Source organism: Eumetopias jubatus, unplaced genomic scaffold (genome assembly GCF_037043125.1).
Source record: "Eumetopias jubatus isolate StellerSeaLion01/CBP00866 unplaced genomic scaffold, mEumJub1_p1.0 scaffold_12, whole genome shotgun sequence".
NCBI classification, from domain to species: Eukaryota; Metazoa; Chordata; class Mammalia; order Carnivora; family Otariidae; genus Eumetopias; species Eumetopias jubatus.
Genome location: NW_028274818.1, coordinates 110,897,752 through 110,912,816, shown reverse-complemented (window position 1 = coordinate 110,912,816; position 15,065 = coordinate 110,897,752). Strand labels below are relative to the sequence as shown.

The 15,065-nt window shown below is 54.7% G+C and overlaps 1 protein-coding gene across 2 annotated transcripts in view; it reads left to right on the top strand.

Annotated features, from left to right (window-relative positions):
* The first annotated feature begins 235 nt into the window (after positions 1-235).
* The window catches only part of DNAAF5 (dynein axonemal assembly factor 5), a 47,633-nt gene continuing 32,803 nt past the window's right edge, over positions 236-15,065 (top strand). For both annotated transcript variants that reach the window (XM_028091900.2, XM_088016773.1), the window contains exons 1-4: positions 236-872; positions 2,953-3,137; positions 11,539-11,663; positions 12,067-12,185. In XM_028091900.2, the coding sequence (XP_027947701.2) occupies positions 236-872; positions 2,953-3,137; positions 11,539-11,663; positions 12,067-12,185 (1,066 nt within the window). The remainder of the gene's footprint in view (positions 873-2,952; positions 3,138-11,538; positions 11,664-12,066; positions 12,186-15,065) is intronic.

Below are 15,065 nucleotides of genomic sequence, written 5' to 3'. Positions count from 1 at the left end.
TTCCTCGGGGCCGTGCACCTCAGACTTGTGCCTCCTGTCGCTAGACTGAGCCCTCAGCCCGTACGGACCCCGGTGCTTCCGGCTCCCCGCCTCCAACGCGCCCCGGAAGTGTCCTGTCCGCGCCCGGAGCTGCCAATAAAGTTGTGTCCGGAGCCGACCGGAAGACGAGCCGCAATCCGCACCGCGGCCGTCGTGAAAGCGCCGGTCTCCCCTGGCGACGGGCAACGCGCGGAAGATGGCGGCACTGATGGCGGCGGAGGCTGCGGCGCCCCCGGGCCCGACCGAGGCGGCCGAGACGCCTGAGACGGCCGAGGCGGCGGAGCTGAGCCGCGCCCTGAGCCGCCTGCTGCCCGGGCTGGAGGCCGACAGCAAAGTGGGCCGGCGGCGCGCGCTCGAGGCGCTGCAGCGCGCGCTCGAGGCAGCCTGGCCCGAGGCACCCGACGCCGACCCTGCCGCCGCGGCCGCCGCCACCGCCGCCTTCCAGGGCCCGTGGGCGCGCCTGCTGCTGCCGCGCCTGCTCTACTGCCTGGCTGACCCGGCCGAAGGCTGCCGCGCGCTGGCCGCGCGCCTGCTGGACCTCGGCCTGCGGCGCGCCGCGCGGCCCCGCGACGCCCTGCCGCGCCTGCTGCCCGCGCTTGCCGCGCGCCTGGCGGGCCCCGAGTCCGCGCGCGGCCGGCCGCCGGAGGCCTGCGAGGAGCTGCGCCTGGCGCTCGTGCAGCTGCTCAGCCTGGCGGTGCGCCTGGGCGGCCCCGCGCTCGCGCCCCACCTGGACGACGCGGTGCGCGTGCTGCGCCGCACACTGCTCGACCCCTTCGCCGCCGTGCGCCGCGAGAGCTGCGAGTGCGCCGCGGGCCTGGCGCGCGCTACGCCAGGTGCTCGCCTGCCTCTCGCCGGGGTCGGGAATGGGGGCGCGGGGAGGTGGAGGCGCGGCCGCCAGCGGTGAGCCCCTCCCGGACCCCGGAAGCAGCCGCCGCTCTTTGAGATCGGTGGTTCTCAAAATGCAGATTCGGGGAAACCACCGCTGACATTGCTAAAAGGGTCTGGGATGCGGTGCGTTTCGATCACTGCCCCGCGCCGGGGTGAGTAATCCAGGCGGTTGTGGTTGTAGGTTTTGAGAAACACCGCTGCAGTATTTAACTTCTCATCCCCTTTTCTCGACAGAGTCTACCTGTCTTCCCTCTTTGGGTTGGACGGCTGTCTTAAATGGAGAGAGGCCGCTTCTCTCCTGTTTTCCTTTAATCCATTTCCGTGATTTAAAAAACTCTAATCTGATCAGGACAGTCCCTTTTTCTAAGTAGCCATTTCTGCAGGATCTTGCCCCGCTTACCTCTCCTTGCTGCCTCAGTCTGGGATGTGCAGTGGTAGGAGGCCTCTCCTTAGTCCCGTTGGGAAGGCTTCCTGTAGGACCGAACATTTAAGTTGAAGATCAGTGATCGGTTGTCAGGAGGAAACTACTTTTGAGAAATAAACTTGGCAGATCTGAGGAGCAAAAAGGAGGTCAAGGCGGCTGGAGGGAAGGAGGGCGGGCAGTGGGGAGCTGCTGGGGTTTTGAAATTATTAAATGCAGGGTGGGTGGAGGGTGTGGAGAAGGGCTCGAGAGGCGTAGATTCAGATTTTTTAAAAGATCACTCTGGTGCTCATGGAGAATTGATTACCAAGATGGCAAGAAGGAATGAGGTCAGTTGGGGTCATAATTAATCCATATTTAGATGATGGTTAGCTTGGACTTGAGTAGGGGTGAACAGTCTGCTAATAGAGATGGAGGAAAATGGATTCATGTTGATCATGGAGCTGGCAGGATTTCCTGTTGAATTGGGTGAGGGATGAGGGAGAAGGAGGTTTTGGTGGACAGGAGACAAAGGAAGAACAGGGATTCCTTTTGGCCCTTCCCATTAGGGACTGTCGAGATTTCCATTGTGAATCATAAGTTTGGGTTCAAATACTGCAGAATTCTAGTAGAACTGGGGGTGAGGCTTGGGCTGGACACAGCCATTGGGAATTACAAGCTTTTAACATATTTCTCATTGACCTCCCCCCCCCCACTTCACTCCCTGGTGTGTGCATCAGCCAGATTGACTGCTTCTCATGCCTTCCAGCCTTTGCATGTTCCCTCACTAGATTATAAGTTTGGGAAGTGTAGGACAGTGTGCCTTGCACATAGCAAGGTACCTGCGCACAACCCACGTGCCCGCCAATTGTTGAGTGAAGGACTGTTGCCTCTGCTTGAAGCATCTCCCTTCTCAGAACCATCTCCCTGCTCTGCCCTCTCTTGGTGAGGGGCCTCTCTTGGATCCCCATCACACTGGGAAGTAGTAGATTAATATCCTGCCTTGATCTGAGGACCTCAGGGTTAAAGAAGTCAACCAAAGCATCTCTGAAATAGCCATCTTTTGTATGGGTCTCAAGCAGCGGCAGAACTGAGGTTAGAACTCCAAGACCAGGACTATAAGAAACATTCTGGTTCCGACTTTCTGAGAGGCCCTTAAAATTGGAAGTGGAATGGCTTTATCCAAAGCAATGTTGGCCCTGCTGTCTACGGTAGCGCTGGGTGTCTGGCTTCAGGCACACCCGATGTGGGGACTTTCACAGTGTCCTCTAGACTTGATTTCTCTGCTTTGGTCAGCATCCCTCTCAGGCACCCAGTGCCACTGTCATCAGCTTCAGACTCTCCCTCACAGCTTCTGCCTCCAGCTGAGATGGGGTCAAACCCCCAGCCTTTTCCCTTTGGTGCTGTTTGGGTCCCATGCCTGTCCTGTGCCTCTCCCAGTGCCCGGGGTACAAACCTCTACTAGGCAGGCCTGAGCCGAGTGCCGTGCCTGCAGCAGGGACCTGGGTGGGGAGAGGAAGTTCCAAGGCACAGGTGGCCTATCCTCTTGGGGTCCCAGGGTGCTGGGCTGGGCCCAGGCCCCCAGGGAGCAAGCCTGGTAACTGGCGTCCTCCTCTGTCTCACAGACCACTTCCACATGCAGTCGGAGTCCTTGATCGGCCCCCTGATGCAGAGCATCTCCCACCAGCACTGGAAGGTGCGGGTGGCTGTCATTGAGGCCACGGGCACCGTGATCCAGTTCGGCAGCAGCAAGTCGGTAGACGATGTGCTTCCTCACTTTGCTCAGAGGCTCTTTGACGATGTCCCCCAGGTAACAAGAGTTTCTCCTCTGGGTGGTCCCTCCTCTTCACCAAAAGCATGCTGTTGGTAACTCACTCCTTTTTCTTTTTTAAACTGTTAACCTATTACACCAAACATCTTTTATCGTTTATCTTTATTTCAGTCACAAGGTGTTCTTAGTTCATGTCTCTGAGAAACTGGAGAGAGTTGAATTGTTTTAATATATTCGTTATTCTTAACTGTGAGGAATATGGAAGAGGACTATTTCCTCTTTGGAAAACAGTCTGTGTATACAGCACAGTTTCAGAGGCATCTTTAATATGCCGATCCATCAAGGCAGATTTACTTGACAAGCCACAGTGGTTGGGGTACCCAACCTGGGAGGGGAAGGATGGATCAGGGTAATCACTCTGTCGGGCCTTGGGACCCGCAGAGAGACAGAGAAAGATCAGAATACTGGCTTTTGTGTTGGCAAAAGTCAGCTTAGAGGCTGTGTCATGGATCTGAGGCCACATGTACTTGTAGAACTTCACAAACGCCAACAACGAGGAGCAGAGCGAAGGCCCCAGTGGGCAGGCCCCCTCCCCGGGGGAGGGGACAAGTGAAGCGGGAGCGTGTGCTTCTGGCCACATGGGGCTGGGAGGAGCAGTGGTAGTTGGCAGAAGTCCTCCGGAGTGCTTATAAAGTGCCCCTGCCTCATGGCTGGTGGGATATGAAGTGTCCTGAGGTGGCCAAGGACTGAAAAGTTGGTGGTGCGGTAGCGTGGCCTCTGCTGTCTTGATGGTAGAAGTGTTGGCTACATGCATGAAGCACGTGTGTGCCTTCCTGTCCTGCTGTCCACGCACCATCTCATTTCATCCTTCACATCAGCGGCTTGCACGTCCCCTGCAGTTGGGAGGTTATGTTATCTGCTCAAGGTTGCCCAGCTGGGGCTAGCCTCTGGGCCCAGGTCTGGTGACACCAGAGACTGTTCTCTGGCACTGTCCAGCCTCCCAGCCACAGGCACACTTGAGTTTTCTTCCAAGGTACTTTGGTTTTTTTTATTTTTATTTTTTAAAGATTTATTTATTTATTTTAGAGAGCGTGAGTGGGAGGGGCAGAGTGGGGCAGAGAATCTTAAGCAGGCTCTGTACTCTAAGCAGACTCTGCGCTGAGCACAGAGCCTGACACGGGGCTTGAGCTCATGCCCCTGAGATCACAATCTGAGCCGAAACCAAGAGTTGGACACTTAACTGATTTTGCCACCCAGGCGCCCCTTGTTTTATTCTTTTACATAGCTTTATTGAGCCACAACTCACATACTATGTAATTCATTCATTTAAGTGTTCAATGTTTTTGATACATTACATTATTTTTTTTTAAAGATTTTATTTATTTGACAGAGAGATACCCAGCAAGAGAGGGAACACAAGCAAGGGGAGTGGGAGAGGGAGCAGCAGGCTTCCCGCTGAGCAGGGAGCCCATTGCGGGGCTCGATCCCAGGACCCTGGGATCATGACCTGAGCCGAAGGCAGGCACCCGACGACTGAGGCACCCAGGCGCCCCAACATTACGTTATTTTCAAAGTATTTGGTAAAAGATACATAACATAAAATTTGCCATTTCAACCATTTTGAGATAAGAGTTCAATGCATTAAGTACATTCACAACATAGTGCGACCATTGCCACCAACCAAAATTTCTTACCATCCCAAGCAGAATTGAGCAGTGACTCCCCATTTCTGCCTGCCCGCCACTTCTAATAGCCTCTTTCTGCGTGACTGCGTCTACTGAGGATACTTCATAGAAGCAGAATCCATAAGTGACCGTTGTGACAGACCTCCTCCCCTGAGTGTGATGTGTTTGAGGCTCACCCGTGCTGGAGCACGCAGCAGTGCTCCCTTCTTTTCTAAGGCAGAGTGGTACGCATGGTGTGGATGGGCCGTATTTGGTGTGCCCCTTCATATCCATGAATGGACACCTGCATTGTTGCCACCTCTCGGCTGCTGTGAATAGTGCTATTCGAACATGAAGGTGCAAGTCTCTGAGGCCAGCGTCCCTTCTTTTGGGCGTGGGGTGTAGACCAAGGAATAGGATTGCTGGGCCCATAGCAGCTCTACCATTAGCTTATTGAAGAGCCACCAAACCATTCTCCACAGTGACTGGATCGTCTTAAATGCCCAGCAACAATGCGTAAGGGCTTCAATTCCTCTAGATTCTCCTAACACTTATTTTCTGGTTTTTGTTAATTTATAGCCATCCTAATGGGTGCGAAATGGTGTCTCAGTGTGGTTTTGACTTCTATTTACCTCATGATTAGTGACGTTGAGCATATTTTCATGTGCTTATTGCCAGATTGTCTACTTACATGCCATAAGATTCAACTCGTGGGGCTCATGATGCGGTTTTGCCTGCGGGCACGTGTGCACATGTGGATTGGAAGGGTCGCGATACCTATTCATCCACAGAAGGTTTAGAGTTGCTTAGCACCTGCTCTGGGAGTCCTGAAGAGGCAGAGGGGCCAGCGGGAGTGGTCTTGGCTCCTCTTCAGGACTGGGCGTGCCTCTCAGCCCTTGGGGCTTTAGGGGCCGGGACAGAAGGCCCCACTCAGGTGCGTGTCTGTGATGTCTTGCACCAGGGTCCAGGTGTGGCGTCCTGGTGGCATCCCAGGATGTCTGCTTCGCCTTGCTTGCCAGGGTTCATCCTCAGCGTGTCTCCCTGATTTGTAACAAGGGTATAGGCAGAGACGAAGGGACCCTCCTCCACCCAAGAACAGGTCTGTCCGTTCATGTCAGGGCCAGCTGGGTGGGTCAGCACGTCGCAGCATGGGAGGTGGGGACCCAGAGCAGAACTGGGCTCTGCCAAGGGAGGAGAAGGCAGGGTGGTAGGTCAGCGCTCATGAGAGACCTGGCTGCAGGAAGTGAGGCCCAGAATGGATTCCAGTGAAAAACAACAGCACTGCCCTGACTGGGACAGTGTCTCAGCTTGCTTGAGACAGAGCAGGGGCAGTGAAGACAGTGGCTTCCTTGTATCGCAGATGAAATGGTTTTCCTCAAATTAGTGTAGAAACTACGCACTGACAGCTTTCTATAAACAGCATAACTGTGTATCAACCAGGAGCTTCCTGTAAATAGCTTAGTTATGTCAAAGCTCCCTGTAGACAGCATAACTGTGTATCAGCGGGTCCCTGTAGACAGCATAACTGTGTATCAACCAGGAGCTTCCTGTAAATAGCTTAGTTATGTCAAAGCTCCCTGTAGACAGCATAACTGTGTATCAGCGGGTCCCTGTAGACAGCATAACTGTGTATCAGCGGGTCCCTGTAAATAGTGTAAGTATCGATAGCTCCCTGTAAATAGTATAACTGTGTATCGATGGGTCCCTGTAAATAGTATAATTGTGTATCCATAGCTCTCTGTAAATAGTACAACTTTGTATCGATACCTCCCTGTAGACGGCATAACTGTATCGATGGGTCACTGTAAGTATTGATAGGTCCCTATAAATAGTATAACTCTGTATCGATAGCTCCCTGTTAAAGTATAACTGTGTATCACTGAATTCCTGTAAATAGTATAAGTGTGTATCGATAGCTCCCTATAAACAGTGTAACTGTGTATTGATGGGTCCCTATAAACAGTGTAACTGTGTATTGATGGGTCCCTGTAAACAGTGTAATTGAATCAATGGGTCCCTGTAAATAGTATAATTCTGTATGGATAGCTCCCTGTAAATAGCTCTCTGTATATAACTGCGGAATAGCTTCTATCTGTTGAGCTTAAAACATGAGTGTTTGGTGCCCTGACCCTAGGTGGTAAGAGTTTGCATTTCCACAGAAGACGGAGGAAGTCTTCAGCTGATTTCTTTCTCTTTGGTGCCGCCAAAGACAACAGTATGTTTCTTTGGTGACAGGTTTTCGCAAAATTTGGGGCTGCAACTATTTCTTGTTACTTGATTTTCCAAAACAAGTGCACTCCACTGTTAAAAACTATTTTTGTTTCCACTTCTTCCCAGTGGTATTTGGTTTGCTCTATACAATTTCCAGGGCTGATTGAGGTAGGATTTCAAATCCAGCCCGGCTGCCACCCACCACCTTTCACGCTGATGCTGTGTGACCACAAAATTCCTTACCATAAGCAGTCAGGGAAGTCATGCGCCACCTTCCTGCGTCTGCATCAGCTCTCGGGCCCTCGTGGTCCTGGGCTCTGTGGATATTTGCTGGGACTTCAGGGGCTGGGCCACTTGCAGCCCAGGGCTGTGTCAGGATCCCACCACGCTCTGTGAAGAAGGTGAGGTCCTCACTGCTTTGTAACTTGTAGAAACATCTAGCAACTCCTGTGCCTACTCAGTGCCAGGTCCCTGAGCTACATGGTGAGTGGCCACCTGGAAGTAACTTCCTCTAAGTGCTTTGCCTGAATTGACCCATTTGGTCTGTGTGGTCCTCCCATGCGGAGGAGACTGTGATGACCTCCATCTCACAGATGGGGAAGCAGGGCAGGAGACACAGAGCTCACCTAGGGACATGGGGCACAGAACATGGGCGGTGTAGCTCCTGGAATTCTCCCTCTGGAGCTCTGTCACCTCGGGTCTCCAGGACATGTCTGAGGACATGGAAAGGGGGTGTCCCAGCAAAGCGGGCTAAGGTAGCTTCCCCAGAAAGTCCCACCCCATCCTCCTGCGTGCACCATTCAAGTGGAAGAGTACCAGCTAGGGTTATGCCATGATCCATTGTCATATGTGTCCATGACAGCCCTCGGTTGCCCCGGGGTCACCCTTACCTTCAGGAACCCCTCTACATTATCGCAGGTGATAATGTTTCAGTTAGAAGCTGGAATTGTGTGTGCTCTTTGTAGTTTGGATAAAACACTTCAACCTATTGCCAAAGCACCTAGGATGTGTGACCTGCATGGGTGTCTGCGTGGGAGCCTGCCTGGGAAAGCCAGGCTCAGCAAGCTGGAGCTTGGCTGGCCCCACCTGCCCCACTGCTGGTGGCCCCGCGGGCGTCCAGGCCAGGTCTCAGGCATTTCTGAGCACCTGCCCTCTGCCAGCATCCTGGTGACGCATAAAAATGAGCAGGTCCTGCCCTAGCCCTCGCAGGGGACTGAGTCTCATGAGCTCCAAGGACTTCACTGGTGCTGAGGAATGATCGGTGTAGGGACAGAGGGGTGCATGCCAGAAGGAGAGTGTTCCCCCATCAGTTCTGGTGACTTTTTAGAGTCTGTGGGATTGGATGTTAAAACTCCAGACCCTGCGGGGTGGAGTCCTGCCTGAGTGAACTTGAGCAGGTATCAGAATCCTTGGGTCCAGTCAGAACATCTTGAAAATAGAAGCCTGTTGCTCTATCAGAGAAGGGTTACACTCTGTGGCTATTTTTGTTAGAACAGGTCTGAGATTTCTACCACGTCGGTAAAAAACAATCCATGTGTGGGTGCAGGGGAACGAGGTGCAGGGTGGCTTTGCTGGTTGTGGTGACCCTGCCCCCCCTTCCCGCTTCCCGCCTTTAGCCCCGTCTCAGACTGAAGGAAGAGGAGCAACAAAGGACGGCAGCTTGCCCGCCCGCTGCACACCTAGTAAATACCATGGTGAATCTTCTCAGACGGAAAATAAAAATGTTACAGATTCAGTTGAAGCCCCTTGTGCTAATTTTTCTTTAACAGAATTTGGATACTCTATATTTGAAAAAAAGTTGGCTTGTTAATAAATATTGTGTTGATGCTATTAAAACTTTATTTTAAAAATGGGGCTTACTTAAAATGATGGAAGGTGCTTAAAATCCAAGGCCTTTGGTCAGCATGGGACAAAGTGGTGGTCTGCAGAGCAACTTTGCATGAGACAGTTATTTGCACTCAGGTGCTGGGCAGAGAGACCCCCTTGCCTCCCCCAGCCCTCACACGCTGAAGTCTGAAATGCTCGAGCTCAAGGGAGTGAATTTGAAAAAGGTGATTTCTTCCAACGGGCTGTGCCCAGAGCTGCTGCGAGTCTTGGTGGATGGAATGAAGAGTCGGCTGAGGGGTGCATCGTTAGCATCTGCCGAGGGCAGGGTGCAGAAATAGAGGGCCACCTGATGAGAACTGGACATTTCTTTCATCCTTGACTGAACAAACTGAGGTGAAACGTTCCAAGTTAAAGGAGAGTGGAAAATTATCTTTCGTTTTCATGTGTTTCCCCCGGCTCTGTGTGCTGATCTAACAGATCGTATGCCTGCGGGTTCTCCAGCCCAACACCCCGGGATCAGTAAACCTGACTCAAGAAAGTAAGAGTGCGTTTCTCTTTTTTTTTTTCTTAATTGATGGATTTCCTGCTTAGTCAAACTGTTACTTGGCAACTCTGTTCAGTGCTCTTTTCCTGAACTGGGTGAAAGGGGTAATTTGTCTCATGATAATGGTGATCAGCAGGTTTCTTGAGGCTGGCAGAGGCCTGTCTGTGTGGCTCGGGAGCTGCTGGGAGGCCAGCCCTCAGGCTCTCCCAGCTCAGAAGGGGAGACGCAAGAAGTCTCCAACCTGCAGAAGAGCCTGGATCTTGGGGGACGTCAGAGTGACTGTCCTGGGTGTGGGGCCCTCCTGTTGCCCCGACACGTGGGTAGGGTGTCATGGGTGAGCGCAGCCGGACGGGTTCCTGTGGGTCCCTACAGGTCCCTGACCCCCCAGCTGCTGGGGCCACCTTCGTTAGGAGTCCTCCGGAGTGTCTGGTGCCGGGCTGGGTTGCGGTTGGATTGTGTCCGTCAGGCTTTCGAGTGCCGCCAGCGTGTGGTGTTGGCAGAGCTTCAAGTGTGGTGCTGCTTCGTACAGGTACTTTTTCAGTAAGAATGACCCTCAGGGGGCGCCTGGGGGGCTCAGTCGTTAAGCGCCTGCCTTCGGCTCAGGTCGTGGTCCCAGGGTCCTGGGATCGAGCCCCGCGTCGGGCTCCCTGCTCCGCGGGAAGCCTGCTTCTCCCTCTCCGACTCCCCCTGCTTGTGTTCCCTTCTTACTCTGTCTCTCTCTGTCAAATAAATAAATTCCTTAAAAAAAAAAAAAAATAATGACCCTTGGGCCTCTCACAGCATTAGCTTTGAGGCACCTTGATTCCTCAGCAACCCCTCGGGGCCCTAGGATCATGCATGAGGACAACATGGAAAGATTATTCTGTGCTAAGTCAGTCCTCGCTGTTGCGGGTGTCCAGTTGTTTCTAGGTACTTGGACCTCTCTAATCGTGCATGTTTTTGTTGAAAGAATAGCTGAGATTCTCTGGGATCTTTAGTTGTGGTTTTGATTGTTAATTACATGCTTATGTCGTTAATAATAACCACCCTTTTATTTCATATTGTAACTTTTCATTTTAAAATAGTTTAACACAAGAAGTTGCAACAGTAGCAGGAGCCCGAGGGCCCTGCTCCCAGGCTTGTTTGCCTCCCACGGTCTGTGCTGTTTACACTGGCGGGCAGGTGAGTGAGCCAGGTGCCAGGGGCCTCCTGCGTGCAAGCACTGTGCCAGGTGCTTTCCCTGCTCGCCAGAAGCCAGTGGCACGTGTCCTGTTATTCTCACTTTCCAGAAGGGAGAATAAGCTTTGGAGGAGGCATCAGGGCCAGGGTGCACTCTGCTTATCTAGCTGCCTTGCTGGAGCTGGGCTGAGCAGCCCACCCCAAGTCCAAGTGCCTAAACATGCACCCTAACCTGGGTGCTGCCTGGGGCACACTTCACCTGAAGTCCCTGCGAGTGTTTCCTCTCCCATTGGCAGCCCCAGCCAACAACAGACACGCACCACCAGTGGTCGGCCCCCTTGCCCCTGGTGGGACAGCCTTGGTGTGGTGCCGTTGTGCTCCTGAGCCCCCCAGGATTCAGCCGAGCCACATCTCTGCTTGGCCTCTGCCCCATCCTGCTTCCCTCCCATGATGATTTAGGGTGTCTGGATTCCCACCTCAGGCTCTGCTCTCAGGGAGCTAGACCTTGAGCACCTGGTGTGTTTCTAAGCTCGTTTCTTCCCTGTGGTGGACAAAGTGGGCAGAGGCATGCACGTCACCTCAGGTCACCAGCAACAGAGCTGGGGGTGCCCTGCTGGCTTCCCCAGGAGGCCCTGGAGCTCCAGGACTGGAGGCCTTGGCGGTTTGGCGCTGCAGGCTGACATTTCCTGGTGGCTTGCCATCTACCGTTTAAACACCCACGGCGAGAGCGCCCAGCCTGGCTGGGAGGGCCCCATGCAGAAGACTTCGCAGGCGCCCTGCGTTGCCCAGGGCAGCGGTGTGGCCCTGCGCTAGCCAGCAGAGGGTCAGGCCGCAGCCCAGGGATGTGAGCTCTCTCCAGCAAGACGAGGTGGCCCTGACGTTTTCTCCAAGCCCGAGTGTGGACGGCAGAGCTGCTCTGGGACCTCAGGCTGGCGTCTGGCCCCCACGGGTGTGCACAGCGGGCCCAGCGCCACCCCGTGGTTAGCCTCCGCGTTCTTGGTGCCCGGCTGAAGCCTCCCCTTGCCTTTGCGTGTAGGTGCGGCAGGCGGTGACTTGTGTGGTGGGGGGCTGGCTGCTGGACCTGCGGGACCGCTATTCCTTCTTTCACAAGCTCATCCCGCTGTTGCTGAGCAGCCTTGAGGACGACATACCTGAAATTGCGTAAGTGCTGAAATCGTGCTGGTGGTGGCCGTGCTGGGGGGACTGTCGGGCCTTCGGTTTTATGGGGCTCAGAAGCCTTAGCTCTTGCAGATGTGGGTCCCTTTATTTTCTGGATTATCTGTCACTGAGAGCCGTGGTTGTTGCTCTGCTCCCACAGGGTCCCTCCCGGAAGCCCACCTTGTCCCCTTGTTCACAAAGAAGGTTTCCTTGGTTTTTAAATAGTCTTGTGTTTGTAGTGCTCAGGGCACACACGTAGAAATCGGTCATGGTCTCGTGCCATCAGCAAAGGGCTCAGGAGCCCGATGGAATTCCTGACCCCCGCGGGGAGAGACTCAGCGCCACGTCCGCAGGCCCCACCGGCTGCGCAGGACCTGCCTGCCCTGACCCGTACATTGTGCTGCAGGCTCGCGGCCGCTGGCCTCTGGGAGAAGGTCGGCCTGCAGTGGCAGAGAGAGAATGAGGACGACCTCAAGGACAAGCTCGACTTCTCCACGCCCCCCCCAGCCCATCACCCCTCACCAGGTGAGTGCGAGGGGAGGGTCTGTGCCCGAGGAGAAAGGTGTGCCCCAGCGGCACTGCGGAGCCGCGTGGAGCCCGGGCTCAGGCAGCACGCCCCAGACAGGCGCTGCGGGCAGGAGGAGTACCCCAGCCTCCAGTGCCATCCAAGGCCATGAGCACGCCTCTGTGGTGCCCTGTCCTCCAGGCCCGCTTTATTCAAGGGAGCGTGTGGCCGCCGCGACGCACTGGGCTGTGAGCATGGGCGGCTGCAGCTGCCGTAGGGCAGACCTTAGATTTGGGGTGAGGTGCGCGCTCCGAACAGAGGCTCCCCCTCGTAGGCTTCCATCCTTCCCTCATGGTGGTTCCCTGCCGCGCCGCGGACACACGTGTGTCGTGTGTGCGTGTGTCTCCCGCGCGCCTGAGTCCCACGTGAGCGGTGTTGGCGAGGAGCCCACCCCGCCCTCCCCCTCCTCTGCCCTGCGGACCCGCACACCTTTGTTTCTTTTGTTCTGGAAAACACTTTCTCGTGGAGACGAGGCATCTCCCGGTTGCCATCTATCTGCCGAGAGTCTCCGTAGAATAAAACGCTGATGAGGTTCACGCAGGCGGGGGCCAAAAGCGGTAAAGACGCACCCCGTCAGAGACCACAGCTGTGTGGGAGCCCGCGGCCCCAGTGCCCTGGCGCGGGCGCCGCACACCGCAAGGCCAGCGAGGAGACAAGCACTTGTAGGTTGTATTTGGTGTGATGTTGACTTTGAGGCCCCTCCTCCCTCTTAAGCCTGCGAGGGCCGTGACTGTGATTCTTCCTGCTCAGCGTGCCTTCTCAGGCAGCCTCGCCTCCTGCACTGCACGGTTGGTCTGAGGGGAGATCACACATATTTTAGAAAAGGGACAAAAATTAGGTGCCAGCAGGGATTGTTCTCATTTAGTAAAGTCCGACAACATAACGTCTTTTTAGAAACATAGGCCTTAGACATAAAGGTTGCTGTGGTTTTATTTTTAAACCCGACCTCATTGCCTGTGAGGGAAGCGCAGTTCTGAAGGGGGTTCCTGCCCCACCTGTGTGTGCCCTCTGCCCAGAGGCAGCGTCTCGCTGATCGGCCCTGGCGGCAGCCTGTGCACTCTGCTTACTTATGGGCAGTCTCACCAAGGCTGGGATACGGTGACCGACCTCGGATGTGAGGTCCGGGACGGCTCCCTCCCTGGTCCTGGACAAAACCTGAGGCTCTCTGCTGATAGCACTCCACGAGTCACCGTGGCTCTTTGCCCACACGTGGTCTGCATACACAGGGCTGTCCTCCTGCTGCAGAGACATTTGTACCCGGTGCTGGCGTGGCCTTGGGTCTGCTCTCAGGTCACCCTGCAGAGTGGGGTGCAGGGGCACAGCAGGCTGGCAGCGAGGGATAGGCAGCCTCCAAAGGCTTGTTTCAGTCCAAGCAGAATGAATTTAGAATGAATTACAATCACGTTGGCAGGATCAGGGCGCCTGGGCGGCTCACTCGGTTGGGCATCCCTCTTGGTTTTGGCTCAGGTCATGATCTCAGTCACGGGGTCAAGACCCATGTTGGGCTCTCTGCTCAGTGGGGAGTCTGCTTGTTCCTCCCCTCCCCCTCCCCCCACTCACGCCTTCGCTCTCTAAAATAAATAAAACCTTTAAAAAAAAAGTTAGCAGGGTAAGCACTAGATTTTGTTAGACTGTGGACAATTTTCTCCTAAAATTACTTCTTTAAAATTGGAATTTTATTTATTTATTTTTTTAAAGATTTTATTTATTTATCTGTCAGAGAGAGATAGCGAGAGCAGGAACACAAGCAGCAGGAGTGGGAGAGGGAGACGCAGGCTTCCCACCGAGGAGGGAGCCCGATGTGGGACTCGATCCCGGGACACCGGGATCATGACCTGAGCCGAAGGCAGACGCTTAACGACTGAGCCACCCAGGTGCCCTAAAATTGGAATTTTAAAATCTAAGTTTTCAGATTCTTTTTACACCATTTCACACGTCAGATGTCATCAGCCACTTCCTCGGAACCTTGCCACTGGCCGCCTGCTTCTGCACACACACGGCCCCCCTGCCGCCCCCGGCTCAGCCGCCGGCCTCCCCTTGGGTCCTACGCTGTCCCCCACGCCTCGGCCACACCACAGCCCCGTGAGATAATCCCTGTCAGTACCCTCACCCTTCGAAGGTCGAATCTGACAAGCACATCGCTGCATGACCACCACGCGGTAGGATCCGGGGCATTCTGTCAGCCCCCGACCGTGCCCGGCCCCTGCTGCCGGCACTCCCTTCCCTCTGTGTGGTTGTCTCCCAGGACGTCGTCACTCACACGGTGCAGGCCGCCCACAGCCTGTCTGACTTCAGCATTCAGCCCCTGAGGCTTGTCCGGGGGCCTGCCTTCCTGCTGTGGGGAGCATTCCCTTCCGTGGATGCACGTGGCTTACCTCGGGCCGGGTAGGCCGGGGGAAAGGACGTTTGGGTCATTTCCGGGTTTTGGTGATTTCGAACGAGGGTGATCTAAGCACTTGTGTACGGTCTTTGTGTGAACTCAGTTCACTCTTTGGGTTAAGCCCCGGGGAGTGGGACTGCTGTGAACTGGGAGCTGCCTTTCTCCTCTCTGTGGCCGGCTGCACGTTTGTGTCCCACCTGCAGGGGGCGGGGTTCCTGTCGGTCCCCGTCTGCACACTCAGTGGCCCTGGGCCTGGCGTGTATGTTACGTGCTCACGTCATGTGCTTGTCCACATCCCTTCCTCCGTCAAGCGTCTACTCAGACTTTTGTCCACGTTAAATTGGGTTGTCATCTTATGATGGAGCTTTGAGAATTCTTCGTCCGTTCTGGGTACGACCCTCTGTTGGATCTGTGTTCTGTGACACTCCTCTTTGGATGGGTTCCCTCTGACGTCCCCAGC